The sequence below is a fragment of the Rattus norvegicus genome, chromosome 20 (genome assembly GCF_021556685.1).
Source record: "Rattus norvegicus strain SHRSP/BbbUtx chromosome 20, alternate assembly SHRSP_T2T, whole genome shotgun sequence".
NCBI classification, from domain to species: domain Eukaryota; kingdom Metazoa; phylum Chordata; class Mammalia; order Rodentia; family Muridae; genus Rattus; species Rattus norvegicus.
In genome coordinates, this window is record NC_141553.1 from 26,395,080 (window position 1) to 26,410,147 (window position 15,068).

Genomic DNA, 15,068 nt, shown 5'->3' on the forward strand with positions numbered 1-15,068 from the left:
AAAAAAAGGCAAATCCTGTCTTGGCATTGGCAGACACAGGCCCTAGGTGAGGTCTTTCTAACAACTTTCTGTGGCATGTGTAGAGGTGAAGAAAGGAAGGGGAAGGGAGAGAGTCGAATGTGAGTATCATGTAAGTATCGTACCTTTGCTCCAGCTGCCTCATGGCTGTAGTGATTTTATTGGTCTTTTCTTCTAGTCTGGCAATTATTTCATTTTTTTCTTTCAAGCCATCTTCAGAGCCCTATTTATAAAAAACAAAACAGCTATGGTGGTTTTGATTTTGAAACCTAAATATTAGGCCAAGTTATGTCTTGGAATTATAGCACTCGGGAGGCAGAGGTAGGATGATTATGGGTTCTATACCAGCCTCACTACACAGGGGCATTGAGGCCAGCCTGGGCATCCGTCCCTCTCAAAAATAACTGGTTGCACCAGAGAGGGGCTCAGAAAATCCACATAGCTGGCCTGTGAAGCTGGACCTGTGGAGCCCATCTGATGGAAGGAGGGTTTACTTCTGAAAATTGTCCTCTGACTTCCACACATGTTCCAAGATACATACACAGCCTGCACACTTAAAATAATACAATAAAAAGATCTCTCATACTTCAATGTGACTGAAACATGGTGGCTCACACCTTTATCCTAGCACTCAGAAAGCAAAGACAGGTGGGTCTCTTGTCCAATCTGGAATATAGAAGTTGAATTCTAGGATAGCCAGGGCTACACAGGAAAAACCTTGTCTGGGGTGCAGGAGGTGGTTGCATTTAAGTTTGATGAGGTAGGGACAAGCATCTAAATTCAAGGCAAGCCAGGGCTACCAGGAGAGGCCTTATCTCAAAATAACATAAGTGAGTGTGAGATCATTTAGTGGGTAAAGGTGTTTTCTGCTAATCTGGAAAATCAAAGTTGGATCCCCAAGTTCCATATAATGAAAGACTGCCCATTCCACAAGGTATCCTGATGTCTACATGTGCGCACTGTGGTACACACACACACACACACACACACACACACACACACACACACCAAAAACTAAATGTAAAACATTACTGAAAGCCAGGTGTGGAACATAGGCCTTTAATCCTAGCACTGCAGAGGCAAAAGCAGGCAGATCACTTTGAGATCAGGGCCAGGCTGGTCTAAGTAGGTTCTAGGCTAGTCAAGGCTACACAATGAGACCCTGTCTTAAAGACAAGTTACTGAAATTGGAGGCTGGAGAGATGGTCCAGTGTTTAAGATAACTTGTTCGGCAGAGGACCTCAGCTTGGTCCCAGCATTCACATATGGTTCACAACCATTCCAGAGGATTCCATGCTCTCTTTGGCCCACTAAGGGCACAAGGCATGCATGTGGGACACATTCATGCAGCCTACATTTTAAATAATAGTAAAATTTAAAAATAAATTGGGAACGGGTTGGGGATTTAGCTCAGTGGTAGAGCGTTTGCCTAGCAAGCGCAAGGCCCTGGGTTCGGTTCCCAGCTCTGAAAAAAAAAAAAAAAAGAAAAACATAAATTGGGAGGAGAGGAAGAAGGGGAAATAGATTTGGAACTGGGTGGGTGTAATGTTCTGGATGTCCTTAACATGATGAAGCCTAGGGGTTAGATCTCAGCACAAGAAAAAGGGGATGGTGGGGGGTGAGTTTGTAGCTGAAATGTGTCAGTTATTGCCTGCAGTAACAATTACAAGTCAACTAAGTCTTGTGTTAGGGAAAAAAATAGGCCAGCAAGGCGGCTCAGAAGGTAAAGCACTTGCCACCAAGCCTGATGAGCTTCATCTCCAAAATCATGTGGTGGAAGGGAAGGGCTGATTCCCACAGATTATCCTCCGACCTCCAGATTTGTACCGTAGCATGCAAACGCTTGTAATCTCGGCACTGAAAGGAAGGAGGCAGTAGAGGCTGATAGCCTGGCTACCCTTCCGGTGCCCTGTCTGTTGATGTGTGGGCAAGCAGCTTCAGTAGCTAGGGCTAAAAACCACTCCTACCACTGCCTTCCCCATTATGACTATCTGTCCAACTGTGAGACAAAGTAAATCCTTAAATTACCTAAGTATTCTGTCCCAACAAGGAGAAGGAGAAAGGATCTGGGCGTGGTAGCACATACTTAATTCTAACACTTGGGAGGCAGAGGCAGTTTATGAAGCCAGCCTTGACCACATAGTGAGCTCCAGGACAGCCAGAGCTATATAAAGAAAGCCTGTCTCATAAAACAGAAATCAGGGTGGAAGTGGCTCAGTGCTACAGTGCTTGTCATCATGCACGAAGCCATGAGTTTGATTCCTAGCAATGCCAAAAGTCAAAGAACGTTCTGTACCTGCAGCTTTTGATACATCTCAATGTTGATTGCTTTGACTTCTTCCAGCTGTTGCCGAAGGCCTATGAGAGTGTCTTGTTTCTCATGAATATCTTTCTCCAACAACTTCATGGCCAGCTCGATCTCATGCTTCATGCCAACTTGTACTGATAGCTCATTCTCCACATCCTGCAATTTCACAATGTCATCAGTTCAGGTTGTCAAAATCAGATGTGCAACCATTAACAAGACTGGGAACACTTCATTTCCATCTAATATTGAACATCATCCTGCCTGGTGTGGTGGTTCACACGGCATTCCAGCACTGAAGAGAATGGGACAAGACTGTTTTGCGTTCAAAGCCAATCTGGGCTACACAGTGAAGTCTGTTTCAAAAACAAGGTCCGGGCCTACTGCTGTACACTTTTAGTCAAGCACTGCTCAGGAGGCAGGGGCAGGGGCAGGGGAATCACTGAGGCCAAAACTAGCCTAGTCTACATAGAGGGTCCAGACCAGCCCGAGCTACATAGTGAGACCTCATCTATCGTAAGATTTATTCATTTATTATATATAAGTAAGTACACTGTAGCTGTCTTCAGACACACCAGAAGAGGGCATCGGATCTCTTTACAGATGGTTGTGAGCCACTGTGTGGTTGCTGGGATTTGAACTCAGGACCTCTGGAAGAGCAGTCAGTGCTCTTAACCGCTGAGCCATCTCTCCAGGCCCCCTAGCTTGCTTTATATTGCTGTGACAAAACACTAAACAAAAGCAACTTGGGACGCAAAGGGTTTATTTGACTTATGGTTACAGCCCATCAGTTGAAGGTAGGAACTTCAGCAGAAACCAGAGGAATGCTGGCTTGATCCCCATGGCCTGCTCAGACTGCCTTATTTCTTACATCACCCAGGACCACCTACCTGAAATGGTACTGCCTAGACTGGGCTGAACCACACTGACCATTAACTAAAAAGAAAAAAAAAAAGCCTCACGAACTTATTTACAGACCAATCCAATGGGGGGGGGTATTTCCTTGTTGAGGTTCTCTTCCCAGGTGACTCCAGTTCTTTCTTGTTAAATTAACAAAAACTAGCTAGCACACTGTCAAACAAAACAATCAGATTAAGACATTTCCTAAGGTTAAAAACAGGAAGAGTGCACTGAATTTTGCCTCATTAAACTGTGTCCATTTTTGTGTCTGGTCTACCATCTGAAATCTAATGATTTAAACATGGTGTTGCTAACATATTTCACTGTATTCTCTTTCTTACTGTTTCTGTGATGGCGGTCTTCATTCACATTAACAATCTTGTAATAGTTTTAAAAGTACTGCGAGATGTGGGTGTATGTTTTGGTTTTCAAGACGGTTTCTCTGTGTAACAGCCCTGGTTGTCCTAGAACTCACTTTGTAGACTAGGCTGGCCTTAAACTCACAGAAATCCCCCTCCCTCTACCTCCCTAGTGCTGGAGATTAAAGCTGTGCACCACCATGGCCAGGGCTGTTTTTTTTCTCCCAACTTATTGATTCGTTGTGAGTTTCACATCATGCATCCCAGTCCTACTCATCTTCCCATCCTCCTAGTATCTGCCCTCTTCCCTTACAACCTACCCCCGAAAAGAAAATCTAAAACAAACCATAGAAAACATGGAGATGTGTTTTTAAAGCAACATGACTCCATAGGCATCACATTCAGCTTTATGGCAGCCTCAAGTCACCTGTGTGTGTCTGCTGGGGAGTGTCTAGAAGGGTAGCTGATAGAGGAGCAGTGTGCAGTGCAGTTCCTGGGCGTGAGGGCCTGAGTTATATAAATAAAGCTAGCTGAGCACCTCTGCCTTATGTTCTTGCCCTGCCTTTTCCTAGGGAAGGACTGGGACCAACCCCTTCCTCCTCTATGTAGACTTCAGAGTTTTATCATGGCAGCAGAAAGGACTAGAACGTGGGTACCTTGATCGCCAAGCCTGATGACCTGAGGTCAATCCCTATGGCAGAAGAACCACATGATAGAAGCCTCTGACCTCCACACAGGTGCCATGGCATGTGTGCAGACATACAGAATAAATGCAAAACAGTCAAAGTGCATTATGGGTATCAGGTTCTACTCCACCTCCAAGAGGCTAAGGCTGACACACTTGAATGGTGTTGCCTGAGAGTAAATTATCCCCAGAATTTTGCTGACATAACTGCGAGGTTAAACTACCTGTCGGAGCTGCGACTCGTCTCGAAGCTGCCTTCTGGCGTCATCATACATCTCGTCTAGACCTTGTCGGGAATGCTTGTATGTTTGAAGCTCGGTTTCTACATCCACTTTGGTAACCTAGGAAGACAGGTCACACCATCACATGGGGCTCTGTCATCCCACATACCTGGCTTACAGGACTGAGGACCCTAGGCCTCTGCAGCCACAACTCACCTCTAGGTGCTGCCGAGTTCTCATTAAGATCAACTCATTTTCACTACGTAACTGGTGGTTTTCCTCTTGGAGCTTTATGATATTATTCTTCGCTATTGCTAACTGCAAATCGTGAAACACAAACAGAAAGCCATTCTGAGCATCCTTGGGTAGACTTGCTGCACAGGTTATATGTGTGGCTACAAGCTGCAGGAAAGAAACCCCTAAAACCAGTAAGAAGAGTCTCACACTGTACAGAAGCTTCCGTCATAAAAATGTGTTGTAGGCTGGAGAGATGGCTCAGCAGCCATGAGTGTTTTCTATTCTGCAATGGGCCAAAGTCCAGTTCCCAGCACCTACCAGGAGCTCACAACCATCTGCAACTTCAGTCCCAAGGCTCTGGTGCCTCCTCTGGCCTTCCTGGGCACCAGGCATACATGTGGTACACAGGCATACATGCAGGCAAAACACTCATACACATAAAAATAGGTATGTTCATCTCGTTTATTTTGGTGGAGTTTTCTTAGGAATTCACTGTAGAGCCCTGGGTGGACTTGACTTCAGATCTGTCTGCCTCTGTCTCCTGGGTGCTGGGATTCCAGCCATGCTTACCAGGCCTGACTATTGTGTGTACTCTGTGTGTGTGTGTGTGTTTTGCCTGCATGTATGTATGTATGTACATCATATGTTTGCCGGCTATCCAGACTTCAAAAGAGGGTGTTGGATTCCCTGCAACTGGAGTTATAGATGGTTGTGAGCCACCACGTAGGTGCTGGGAACCGAATGCCTGGTCTCCTGCAAGAGTGGCCAGTGATTTTAACTGCTGAGCCATCTTCTTAGCTCCTCACACTATTTCCCTTCATAGCTGAGGCTCATGCTCATTTGCTAGGCTTGTGAGAAACTTGTCAGACCCACCATACGTGGAGTGCAGGACGGAAGGAAGCCCAGAAGAGTGATGTAAAGCAAGCACACGGTAAAAACTTGTGCATGTGGAAAAGAGATGGTGCTGGGTTTGAAAATGTGACAGATGTTCATGGTGACTCAACAGGACACCCACCCCGTGGTTGTGACAGGTGATGGGACTCCAAAACTGTGTCCACTAAGACAACTTTTAGGGTCAGAGCTTTACACTAGTGCCCAGGATGCTTGGCTCTGAAGCCCAGAATGAAAGGAAGAATCCTGAACAGGTAGAGCAGGGGCCATTCCCTGAAACTGGCAGCAGTTTGTCCATTTCTGAACACTCTGGGGAAACAGCTCAAACCTTGTTGTGTAAGGAAGGCTAAAAAGAGTCGCAGACTCATGGGAAGCTCCAGAATATCCCCAAGAAGGATTCCCACCAGCAGTATATACATGGTGTTCTTGAGTGTTCTTTGGGTTTTTTGTTTTGTTTTTCTGAGACAGAGTCTCATGTAGGTCAGGCTTGCTCAAATTCAATGATATGTAGCTGAGGTTAGCCTTGAACTCCCTATCATTTCCCTGCCTCCCACGTGCTGGGATCATGGGTGTATGCCACCATGCTGGGCCTCACATATGCATTTCTTATTTGCAAGTATTCAACTTATCACAACTGCCTGGTTTGGAAAGAAATCAGGACAATTCTTTAATGAGTATGTGTACACTGTCACTGGCTGAGCATTTAAGAGCACTGACTGCTCTTCCAGAGGTCCTGAGTTCAAATCCCAGCAACGTCATGGTGGCTCACAACCATATGTAAAGGGATCTGATGCCCTCTTCTGGTGTGTCTGAAGATGACACTGTATTCACATACATAATTTTTTTTTAAAAAAAGGTTTATTCATTTGTATGTGTATATCTACATAAGTATACAGGGGTAGTGGGGGTCCTGGAGCTGGGATGGGTTGTGAGCTACTGTGTGTGTTGGGAAGTGAACCTGGGTCCTTTGCAGACACACAAGTGCTCTTCACTACTGGGCCAAGTCCCCGAGTCCAGATTTTTCACTTATTTTTATTTTTAAAAGATGAACTAGCTCTTCCCCAAAGGTGTGGGAAGCCATGGCTTGGGATGTTGTTTGTACACAGGAGGGAGGAGGACAGGTGACAGGATTATATAGTCCTGCCCGTGAGGAGAAATATCTGACTAGCCAGACAGTGACAACTCGATCTACACAGTTGGTTGTAGTTGGCTAAGAATCTCACTCCATGATTTTAGGAGTCTGTGTGTCTTTTGTCTCTGGTGCTGATTTCCAGTTACGATCACAAGTAACAGTACCCCAGAGCACGCAATTAGGAACTTAAGGTCTATGTGAGTTCTCTAGAACTCATAATCTTGGACTGCAGCGAATGTCCCACCATGTGTGAGTGTGTGTGTGTGTGTATGTGAGTCTGTGTGTGTGTTCTGGTGTGGTGTGGTGGATGCTGACCGCACTCACACTTACAACGGAGGATCAGAAACAGCAGGTAATCAGAAAACAAGCATCCCCTCTGGGGACTGTACCTCTTCGATCAGCTTAGTGTTTGACTTCTCTAACGAGTCCACTCTTGAATGGAGGCTGCTGACGGTGCTGCTGGAATTGGCAATGAAAACAACTCATTCAAAATCACACAAGCTCAAAAAGGCTAGGACAGCACACCTCCTCAGACTCACAGGTAAGGCTAGGACAGCACCAATGACTAATGAACTAATTTTTAGGGGGAACAATTTCATTAACCTGGCTGACTTGAGCTGGGCTAAAATAGCAACAGAGACCACAGCAAGACAACATTTCTCTCAGGCCTTGAGCAGGTAAGGCCTCTCCATCTATGGTGGCGATGCATCAGCAGTCTTTGGGCCTTTTTGTTTTGCGTTGTTTTTTGTTTTTAAGGCAGGGCCATGTTTAGGCCAGGTTGGCCTCAAAATGACTAGTGGAACCTTGAACATCTGACCTTACCCCTACTTCCCAGTCCTGGGATTATTACAGTATTGGGACACAGCTCTCCATGTGTATTGTTAATTTCTGTTCTGCATCTAGCCAGACCCTCATGCCTCTCAAAAATGCTTAGCAATCAAAGATGCTAAGTAGAGAGGAATAAAGATTAGGCTGGAACAAAAGCAGACCCTACAGTGAGATTCTGCAGTATAGTAAGGCACTCATAATACTCACTTGAGTTGTCTGTTTAGCTCTTCAACGTAATTCTTTTGGTCTAAGATGGCAGCAATTTGAACGTTCCTATGATGGGAGGAGAGAGGAGCTTAAAATATACCTAAATCACCACAGAGATAAAGTATGTCTTTGTTTTTAAAACAAGCTGCCATACATCAGTGAACTGAGAACTTGGAACCCTGCTGAGCAACATACTTGCTAATCGGTCATTAAACACCTTAAACTTAGAGCCAATTAGATAACCGCAACTGGCACAAGATAGTCACTAAGGTGTCTCTCAGCAAGGACAGATGTGACCAAAGTCAACCTCTTGTAAGGGACTTTTTTTTTTTTTTCCCGGAGCTGGGGATCGAACCCAGGGCCTTGCGCTTGCTAGGCAAGCGCTCTACCTCTGAGTTAAATCCCCAACCCAGGGACTTTTCTTTATCTGCCCTGTAGAAGCTTTTAAAATCAAAGCACAAGCCAGGGCTCCAGGGAGGGAGGAAGAGAAAACAAACTGTGAACAGACAGCTCAAGTTCAATTGCAAACAGCTACGTGAAAACTGTAACTCCGAAATGATGATGATAAGGAAGACATACCTTTCTTTGTTTCCAATCTCTTCTTCATTCTTTAAATACATTGAGAAATCAATCACTCCAACCTAAAGTTAATAAACCCATTTTTATTTACAGAGAAGTACTGGTAAGCAGGTCTGGCATGATGGATATAGTCTTGCCAGTTTTCACTGGCTTGAGGGATGAGAGGTCAGGGAAGCCTGCCTCTGGGGCTTAGTGGGTGCTTCCGGAGATGTTTAGGTCCTGGTGGCTCTGAGCTAAGGAGTGCTTTATCCTTTCTTTAAATCCTGAACAGACTACAAGTAGCCAGGAGAACTGTAGCAGCTATAACCTGTCTGGAGGAAGCTCCCTTGAGGACAGGCCTCTAAAGGATACGTCTTGGCCTTGAGCCTTGCCAGCCAGTCTACCTTCTGGCCACCCTTTCTGTCTTATTGCTCCCTCTACACCACAGGGCCCATAGCTCAAGCCAGTCTGTCAGACCTCTAAAACCATGAGCCCAAATAAACTTTCCTTCCTTTGTGGTGGTTTGCCATGTATTTTAATAATACTTGGTCTGTAGTTGGTGTCACTGTTGGGAGAGGTTATGGGGCCTCCTTCTAGCCTTGGTAAGCTCTCAGGGTTCATAGCCACACTGTTTCCTGTTCCTGTGGGCGTACCACGCCTTCCCTACATTAAGGACTCTAGCCCTCTGCAACTGTGAGCCTCAACAGTCTCTAAGTTGTTGTGGGGATGATATTTCATCCTAACTCCAGGAGAGTAACAATACTTAAGCTGTTCCTATCAGGTGCTGTCCAACACAACATGCAACTGAACTTCGCTCAAGTGACTAACACTGCCATGTGCAACTTAGAGCTGCGAGGATCCAGGAAGAACTGTGCTCGAGGAAGACCCAGGTCGGCCTTACCCACGCTCTCACCTGGGAGTCTAGGTCCTCTCCCTTCACACACAGGTTGGCATCAATCACGTTCAGGCCGACCAGCAGCCCGACAATCACTGCTCCTTCCTCCTCCATCATCAGTGCGTGGTACTCATAGAACTCACTGGGGACATGAGAACAGACACCTTCATCACAAGCCTAACTCTCACAACTCAACTTGGAAACCTCAACACCTTATCAGACTCATCTCCCACCTTGTAGACTCGAAACTACCTTAGTTCCTCTAAATCCCATTCTCAACACTTAACCTGTTAAAAATGCTGGATGTCTGTATTAAAAACAAAAGGACTGAAGGAGGTAGGAGAGAGAAACATTTTGAAGGAAAAACAGAAATTAAAAGAAAAAGAGGTAATGAGGTGCATGGAAGTTTGTGTCTTGAATCACCAGGAGGCCGAGACAGGAGGATTCCTATGAGTTCAATGCTGGCCTGAATTACACAGTAAGTTCCAGGCCAACCTTGGTGGGCAGAAACTTAGACCATTGCTTTTTTTTTTAGTTATTTATACATGTTTTTTGCCTACATGTACCTACATATACTACATTCATACAGTACCCACAGAAGCCATAAGAAGACATCTGGTTCCCTGCAACTGGAGTTACAGCTGTCAGCTGCCATTGTGGGTGCTGGAAATGGAACCCAGGTTTTCTAAATGAGCCTCCAGTGCTCTAAGATGTTGAGCCATTTCTCCAGCTTGTGGACAGCGAAAATGGTGAAGTGACCCAGAGATCTGGGATGCTGGATTCTCAGGACTCAGTAACTGTTGCTGATCTGATTATAACACTTGTAATTACAGCTGAAATTTCAGTCTCCAGATTCATTAAGATCTTTGGAATGGCTGGCACTCAAGAGCAGAAGCGGGCAGATCTCGAGCTAGAGGCTTGCCTGGTCTACATAGCAAATTCCAAGCCATCCAGGGCTACTAGTAATACCCTGTCACAAACACATTTTATATGTTTGAACGTTTTGCTTGCATACATGTATGTGCACTAGGCTGGTGCCCTCAAAGGCCAGAAGAAAGTATAGAAGCCCTGGAATCAGATGGCTGTGAACTGCCACGTATGTACTGGCAACTGACCCATGGTTCTCTGCAAGAACAGCAAGTGCTCTTAACTACTTAGCCATCTCTCTAGCCTGCTAAGTATTCTTTTTTTTTTTTTTTTTTTTTTTTTTGGTTCTTTTTTTCGGAGCTGGGGATCGAACCCAGGGCCTTGCGCTTCCTAGGCAAGCGCTCTACCACTGAGCTAAATCCCCAACCCTAGCCTGCTAAGTATTCTTAATGGGGAGTCAATCAACTAAGGACACGTGGGTAAGTACACTCTAAAAATGCCCAAGCAGAGACTTGGTCCCCAGGCATACTGGCGCACACTGGCAGTCCTAGTACTTGAGATAGAGACAGAAGGAGCAAGATCTCAAGGTCACCCTCGGTTACGCTGCAAGTTCAAGACCAGTCTGAGCTATGAGACTCTGCTGAGAAAGAGGGAGAAGGAGAGACTTGCAAAGAGAACAGTCTAAAACTGAAGTTACCAGTGTCTTTATAATCCAGAAAAGCTCAGGTGCCATTACGTGTGATGTATACACCTACGGCTTTAACTGGGCCTCAGAATACTGCTGAGAACTCCCAGTGCCTCAGCTATGCCCACTGTCATTTCACAAATGCAAAAGGCTGAGATGTGAAACCAGAGTCCTAAATAAAACCAAACACAGAACACTAGTCCCGAAATAGCAGCGGGGTGGTCCGAGAGAACCCAGGCCAGGGGTTGCCATGGGCCAGCTCCCTTTGAAGACTCACTGATCTGCTCTGAAAACTGTCTTCAATGTTTGACCTTTGGTTAAACTATGCTCATGATACAGCTGACGCATTCATTAAAGACCTTAAAAGAAAATCTTCAATCGAACCCCCAAGTCCCAGTGCAAATTTGTATCCATAAAATTATAATTCGGAGGAAGGGAAGCAACTAGGAATCACGCTGAGGTTCCGCCATGTTCAGCCATAAAGAGCTGATGGGATTTCTTGCAGGCTGATTGTTTATGGTGGCGTGTTACTCTCCCATCCTTTGCTTTCTCATTTTGTCGCTCCTTCTATTTTACTGTATTTCAGATATCTTTCCTTCCTTCTTTTTGGGCTGGCAACATATAAACGCACTAAAAAACTGAACATGACTCCAATGATACTGACCTCAGGAGCTCCCTCTGGATAATTAGGCAACGCAGGTAATCGGCCATTTTTTTCTGCATGAGGGCTAATCGAAGCCACGCTCTAGCACGACCCAGGGGAGTCCTAGAAAGAAGAGCCACTGGGTTACAAGACCGCCTTAATGCTAAATTCGCTGGCCATGGGCTCTGTATCTGTTGATAGATGACACTGTTCACCTTTAGATCGAGATGCTAATGTCTGGGGTTGGGGGTTGGGCACATACACACCTGTGCTCTTGACCTAGATGACACATCTGGAAACCAAAGACTGGCGTTGCGATAGCTTTCCCCTGTTGCTTCTCCACTTCATCCTGCCCAGTGATGCCTGTCTTCCTCACCCAGGACACCTAGTTTTTACTTGGGTTCTAAGTGTACAAACTCAGTACTTTATGCCTGTGCAGTTATATGCTATTTTTTAAATTTTATTTTACGTGTATGGATGTTTTATGTGCATGCATATCATGCATGCATAGGCCAAAATCAGGCATTTGACCCCCTAGAACGGGACTGGGATATAAGGTGTTATGAGCTGCCAAATGGGTGCTGGGAACTCAAACTCTTGTCCTCCCAAAGAGCTGAGCCATCTTTCCAGCTCCTTATGCTAAATTTTTAAGCAAGCAATTCTTCCTCTGGGTGGGTTTTTTTTTATGTATATTAAGTGTTTGCTTAAATGTATGTTTGTGTATCACATAGGTACAGCACCGGCCCAATGACGTGAGAAGTGGGTGTTGGGTGCCTTAGGACTAGAGATACAGATGGTTGTGAGCCACCACATGGGTGCTGGGAATCAAACACAGGACCTCTGAAAGAGCACCCAGTGCTTTTAACCACTGAGCCATCTCTCTAGGTTCAAGTTATTAAGTAAGAAAGAATGCTCTAGAATATTACATCTGTTACAGGTATTATAGCATAGCGGGCTGCACACTACATATCCACATACCCTCTCACACCACATAACACACACACACACACACACACACACACACACACACACTAATAACAAAATAGAAGTTTAAAAAATGGAGGAGCCAGGTGTGGTGACACATGTCTTTAATCCCAGCACTCGGGAAGCAAAGGTGGGGGATCTCTGTGAGTTGGAGGCCAGCCTGGTCTACAGGGTGAATTCCAAGACAGACATAAATAGTGAAACCCTGTCTCAAACAAAACAAAACAACAACAACAACAAAAAAAAAAAAACAAAAACAAAAACAAACCAAAAACCAAGAAAAAGAAATTGCTAACTTGAAAAAAGTTTTCTATGTTTATGACTTCTGAGCTAGAACGCACCAGCTTGTGGGGTTTCTAGATGTTGCTGTTGTCCAGACTGAGGTTCTCTGAGGGAAACAGTGTGGGGTGAACTGTGACAGTGAGCAGGGCCCAGGCTGAGAGGGTGGTAATGCAGTCTGTGAGTATTGAGAGATGGGCAGATGTACTCAGGGAACACTCGACCATACTTACTTAAGACCAGGCAGATCCCGGACACTCGCTCCGATTTCCTCTGCTTCTGGGTACAGCTTCTCCACCAGTTCCAGAGGGCCCCAAATAGTTTTGTTATAACTCAAAAAGGATTTTCTTACTGGGAAAAAAATATATATATATCTCACATAATGTCAACTCGTGAAATGGGAGTAACATCATCTTTAAATATTTAGTTACACATCTAGAGAGTTGGTCCAGTGGCTAACAGTGCCTCCTCGTCAAGCATTAGGCCTGAGTCAATGCCAGCACTCGAATAGCAAGTTGGGCATGGTTGTGTATGTGCTTGGAACCCCATCACTGGAGGGTGGAGAAGGGCAGCCTAGGGCTTGCTGGCTAACCTGCCCAAGTGAAACTGAATTTCCACTTCAGTGAGAGAGCTGTCAAGACTGTCCTGCGCTGGCCATTGTGTGTGCTCATATTAACCCCCCTCCAACACACCACACATATAATCTCAGCTTTATGAGAGGCTGGGGCAAGAGGATAAGAAGTTTAAGTAACTTAGTGACCTCCTGTCTCAATAGAAAGGAAAGAAAGGGGGAGGGAGGGGTTGGAGAGATGGCTCTCAGCAGTTAAGAGCACTGACTGCTCTTCCAAAGAGGTCCTGAGTTCAATTCCCAGCAACCACATGATGAGATCTGGTGCCCTCTTCTGACATGCAGGCAGAATATGGTATATATAATAAATAAATCTTTCAAAAAGAGCATTTGCGGAAGCGCAAGGCCCTGGGTTCGGTCCCCAGCTCCGGAAAAAAAAAGAACCAAAAAAAAAAGAGCATTTGCTTAGCATGCACAGGGTTCTAGGTTTAATCCCCTGTACCACCAAAACTAAGTGCATACATACATTAGATGCACACACATACATCTTGGCCGTTCTTTTCGATCAGGAACATCCAGGTAAGTAACTATATGATAGTCCAAGTCATTCTTTTTTTTTTTTTAAGATTTATTTACTTTATGCATGTGAGTACACTGTCACTCTTTTTAGACACACCAAAAGAGGGCATCAGATCTCATTACAGATGGTTGGGAGCCACCATGTGGTTGCTGGGATTGAACTCAGGACCTCTGGAAGAGCAGTTGGTGCCCTTAACCGCTGAGCCATCTCTCCAGCCCTAGCCCAAGTCCCCAATACCAACATAAAAACTTTTTCATAAGTCTATTAAGTAAATTCAGCACACAGCCAGGTATAGGGGCACAGCTGAGAGGCAGAGGCAGAAGAGTCCTAAGTTTGAGCCTCCATGGACTATGGAGAAAGTTTAAGATCAGCTGGCAAACTGCACTATCTTGTCTCAAAACTTACAGGCAATGCTAAGAGCTCTGAAGGTGTAAGAGACGTAGTTGAGAGGCAGGACGCTAACCTAGGATGCACGAGGCCCTTGTACTGAAATAAAGAGAAGCAGAATAAGGGCTGGAGAGATGGCTCAGCGGTTAAGAGTATTGACTGTTCTCCCAGAGGTCTTGAGTTCAATTCCCAGCAACCACATGGTGGCTCACAGCCATCTGTAATAGGATCTGATGTCCTCTTCTGGTGTGTTTGAAAAACAGCTACAGTGTACTTAGACAAGTGCTGGAATTACAAACGCAAACCACCAAGGCCAGTTTACGAGGTGCTGGAGGTCAAAGCCAGCATGCTAAAGCACACATTCCTATCAACCAAGCACATCCCCCGCTTGGGTGTACAACTTTCCTAGCCTACTACACAGACACTGATCATATGAGACCAGTGCTACCCCCAAACCTGGTGTACACTTACATACATATACACATATATGGATGGATGGACAGACAGACGGATGGATAGATGGACGGACAAATGGACAGGTGATTTTTTAAACAGGTTCTTACTATGTCATCCTGGCTGGCCAGGAACTCCCTATGTAGACCAGGCTAACCTCAAACTCAGCAACTTGCCTGTCCCCTGGCTTCCTGGTGCTGGGACTAAAGTTGTACCACCACAGACACTCCAGCCAGCACAGGCTGGCCTCAGACTTGCTCTGTAGCTGAAGATGATCTTAAACATCTGAACTTCCTGTCTCCACCTTCACGGGTGCTGGGATTACAGACATGCATTACCACACCTGGCTTAGTTGTTATTTTAAGTAAGAGAATTATTATTATCTG

The 15,068-nt window shown here is 45.3% G+C and overlaps 1 protein-coding gene across 20 annotated transcripts in view; it reads right to left on the reverse strand.

The window, feature by feature from the left end:
• Window positions 1–15,068, reverse strand: part of Rufy2 (RUN and FYVE domain containing 2) — a 34,295-nt gene that overhangs the window by 14,705 nt on the left and 4,522 nt on the right. For 12 of the 20 annotated variants that reach the window (XR_015645058.1, XR_015645057.1, XR_015645054.1 and 9 more), the window contains 10 exon segments: window positions 12,928–13,045; window positions 11,453–11,554; window positions 9,255–9,378; window positions 8,363–8,424; window positions 7,784–7,849; window positions 7,138–7,207; window positions 4,705–4,806; window positions 4,492–4,608; window positions 2,315–2,482; window positions 144–241 (listed from right to left, as the gene is read on the reverse strand). Coding sequence is in view for 3 of the 20 variants with exons in the window: in NM_001168586.1 (NP_001162058.1) it covers window positions 144–241; window positions 2,315–2,482; window positions 4,492–4,608; window positions 4,705–4,806; window positions 7,138–7,207; window positions 7,784–7,849; window positions 8,363–8,424; window positions 9,255–9,378; window positions 11,453–11,554; window positions 12,928–13,045 (1,027 nt within the window). In the remaining 17 variants the exon portion in view is untranslated. 20 annotated transcript variants of the gene reach the window in all.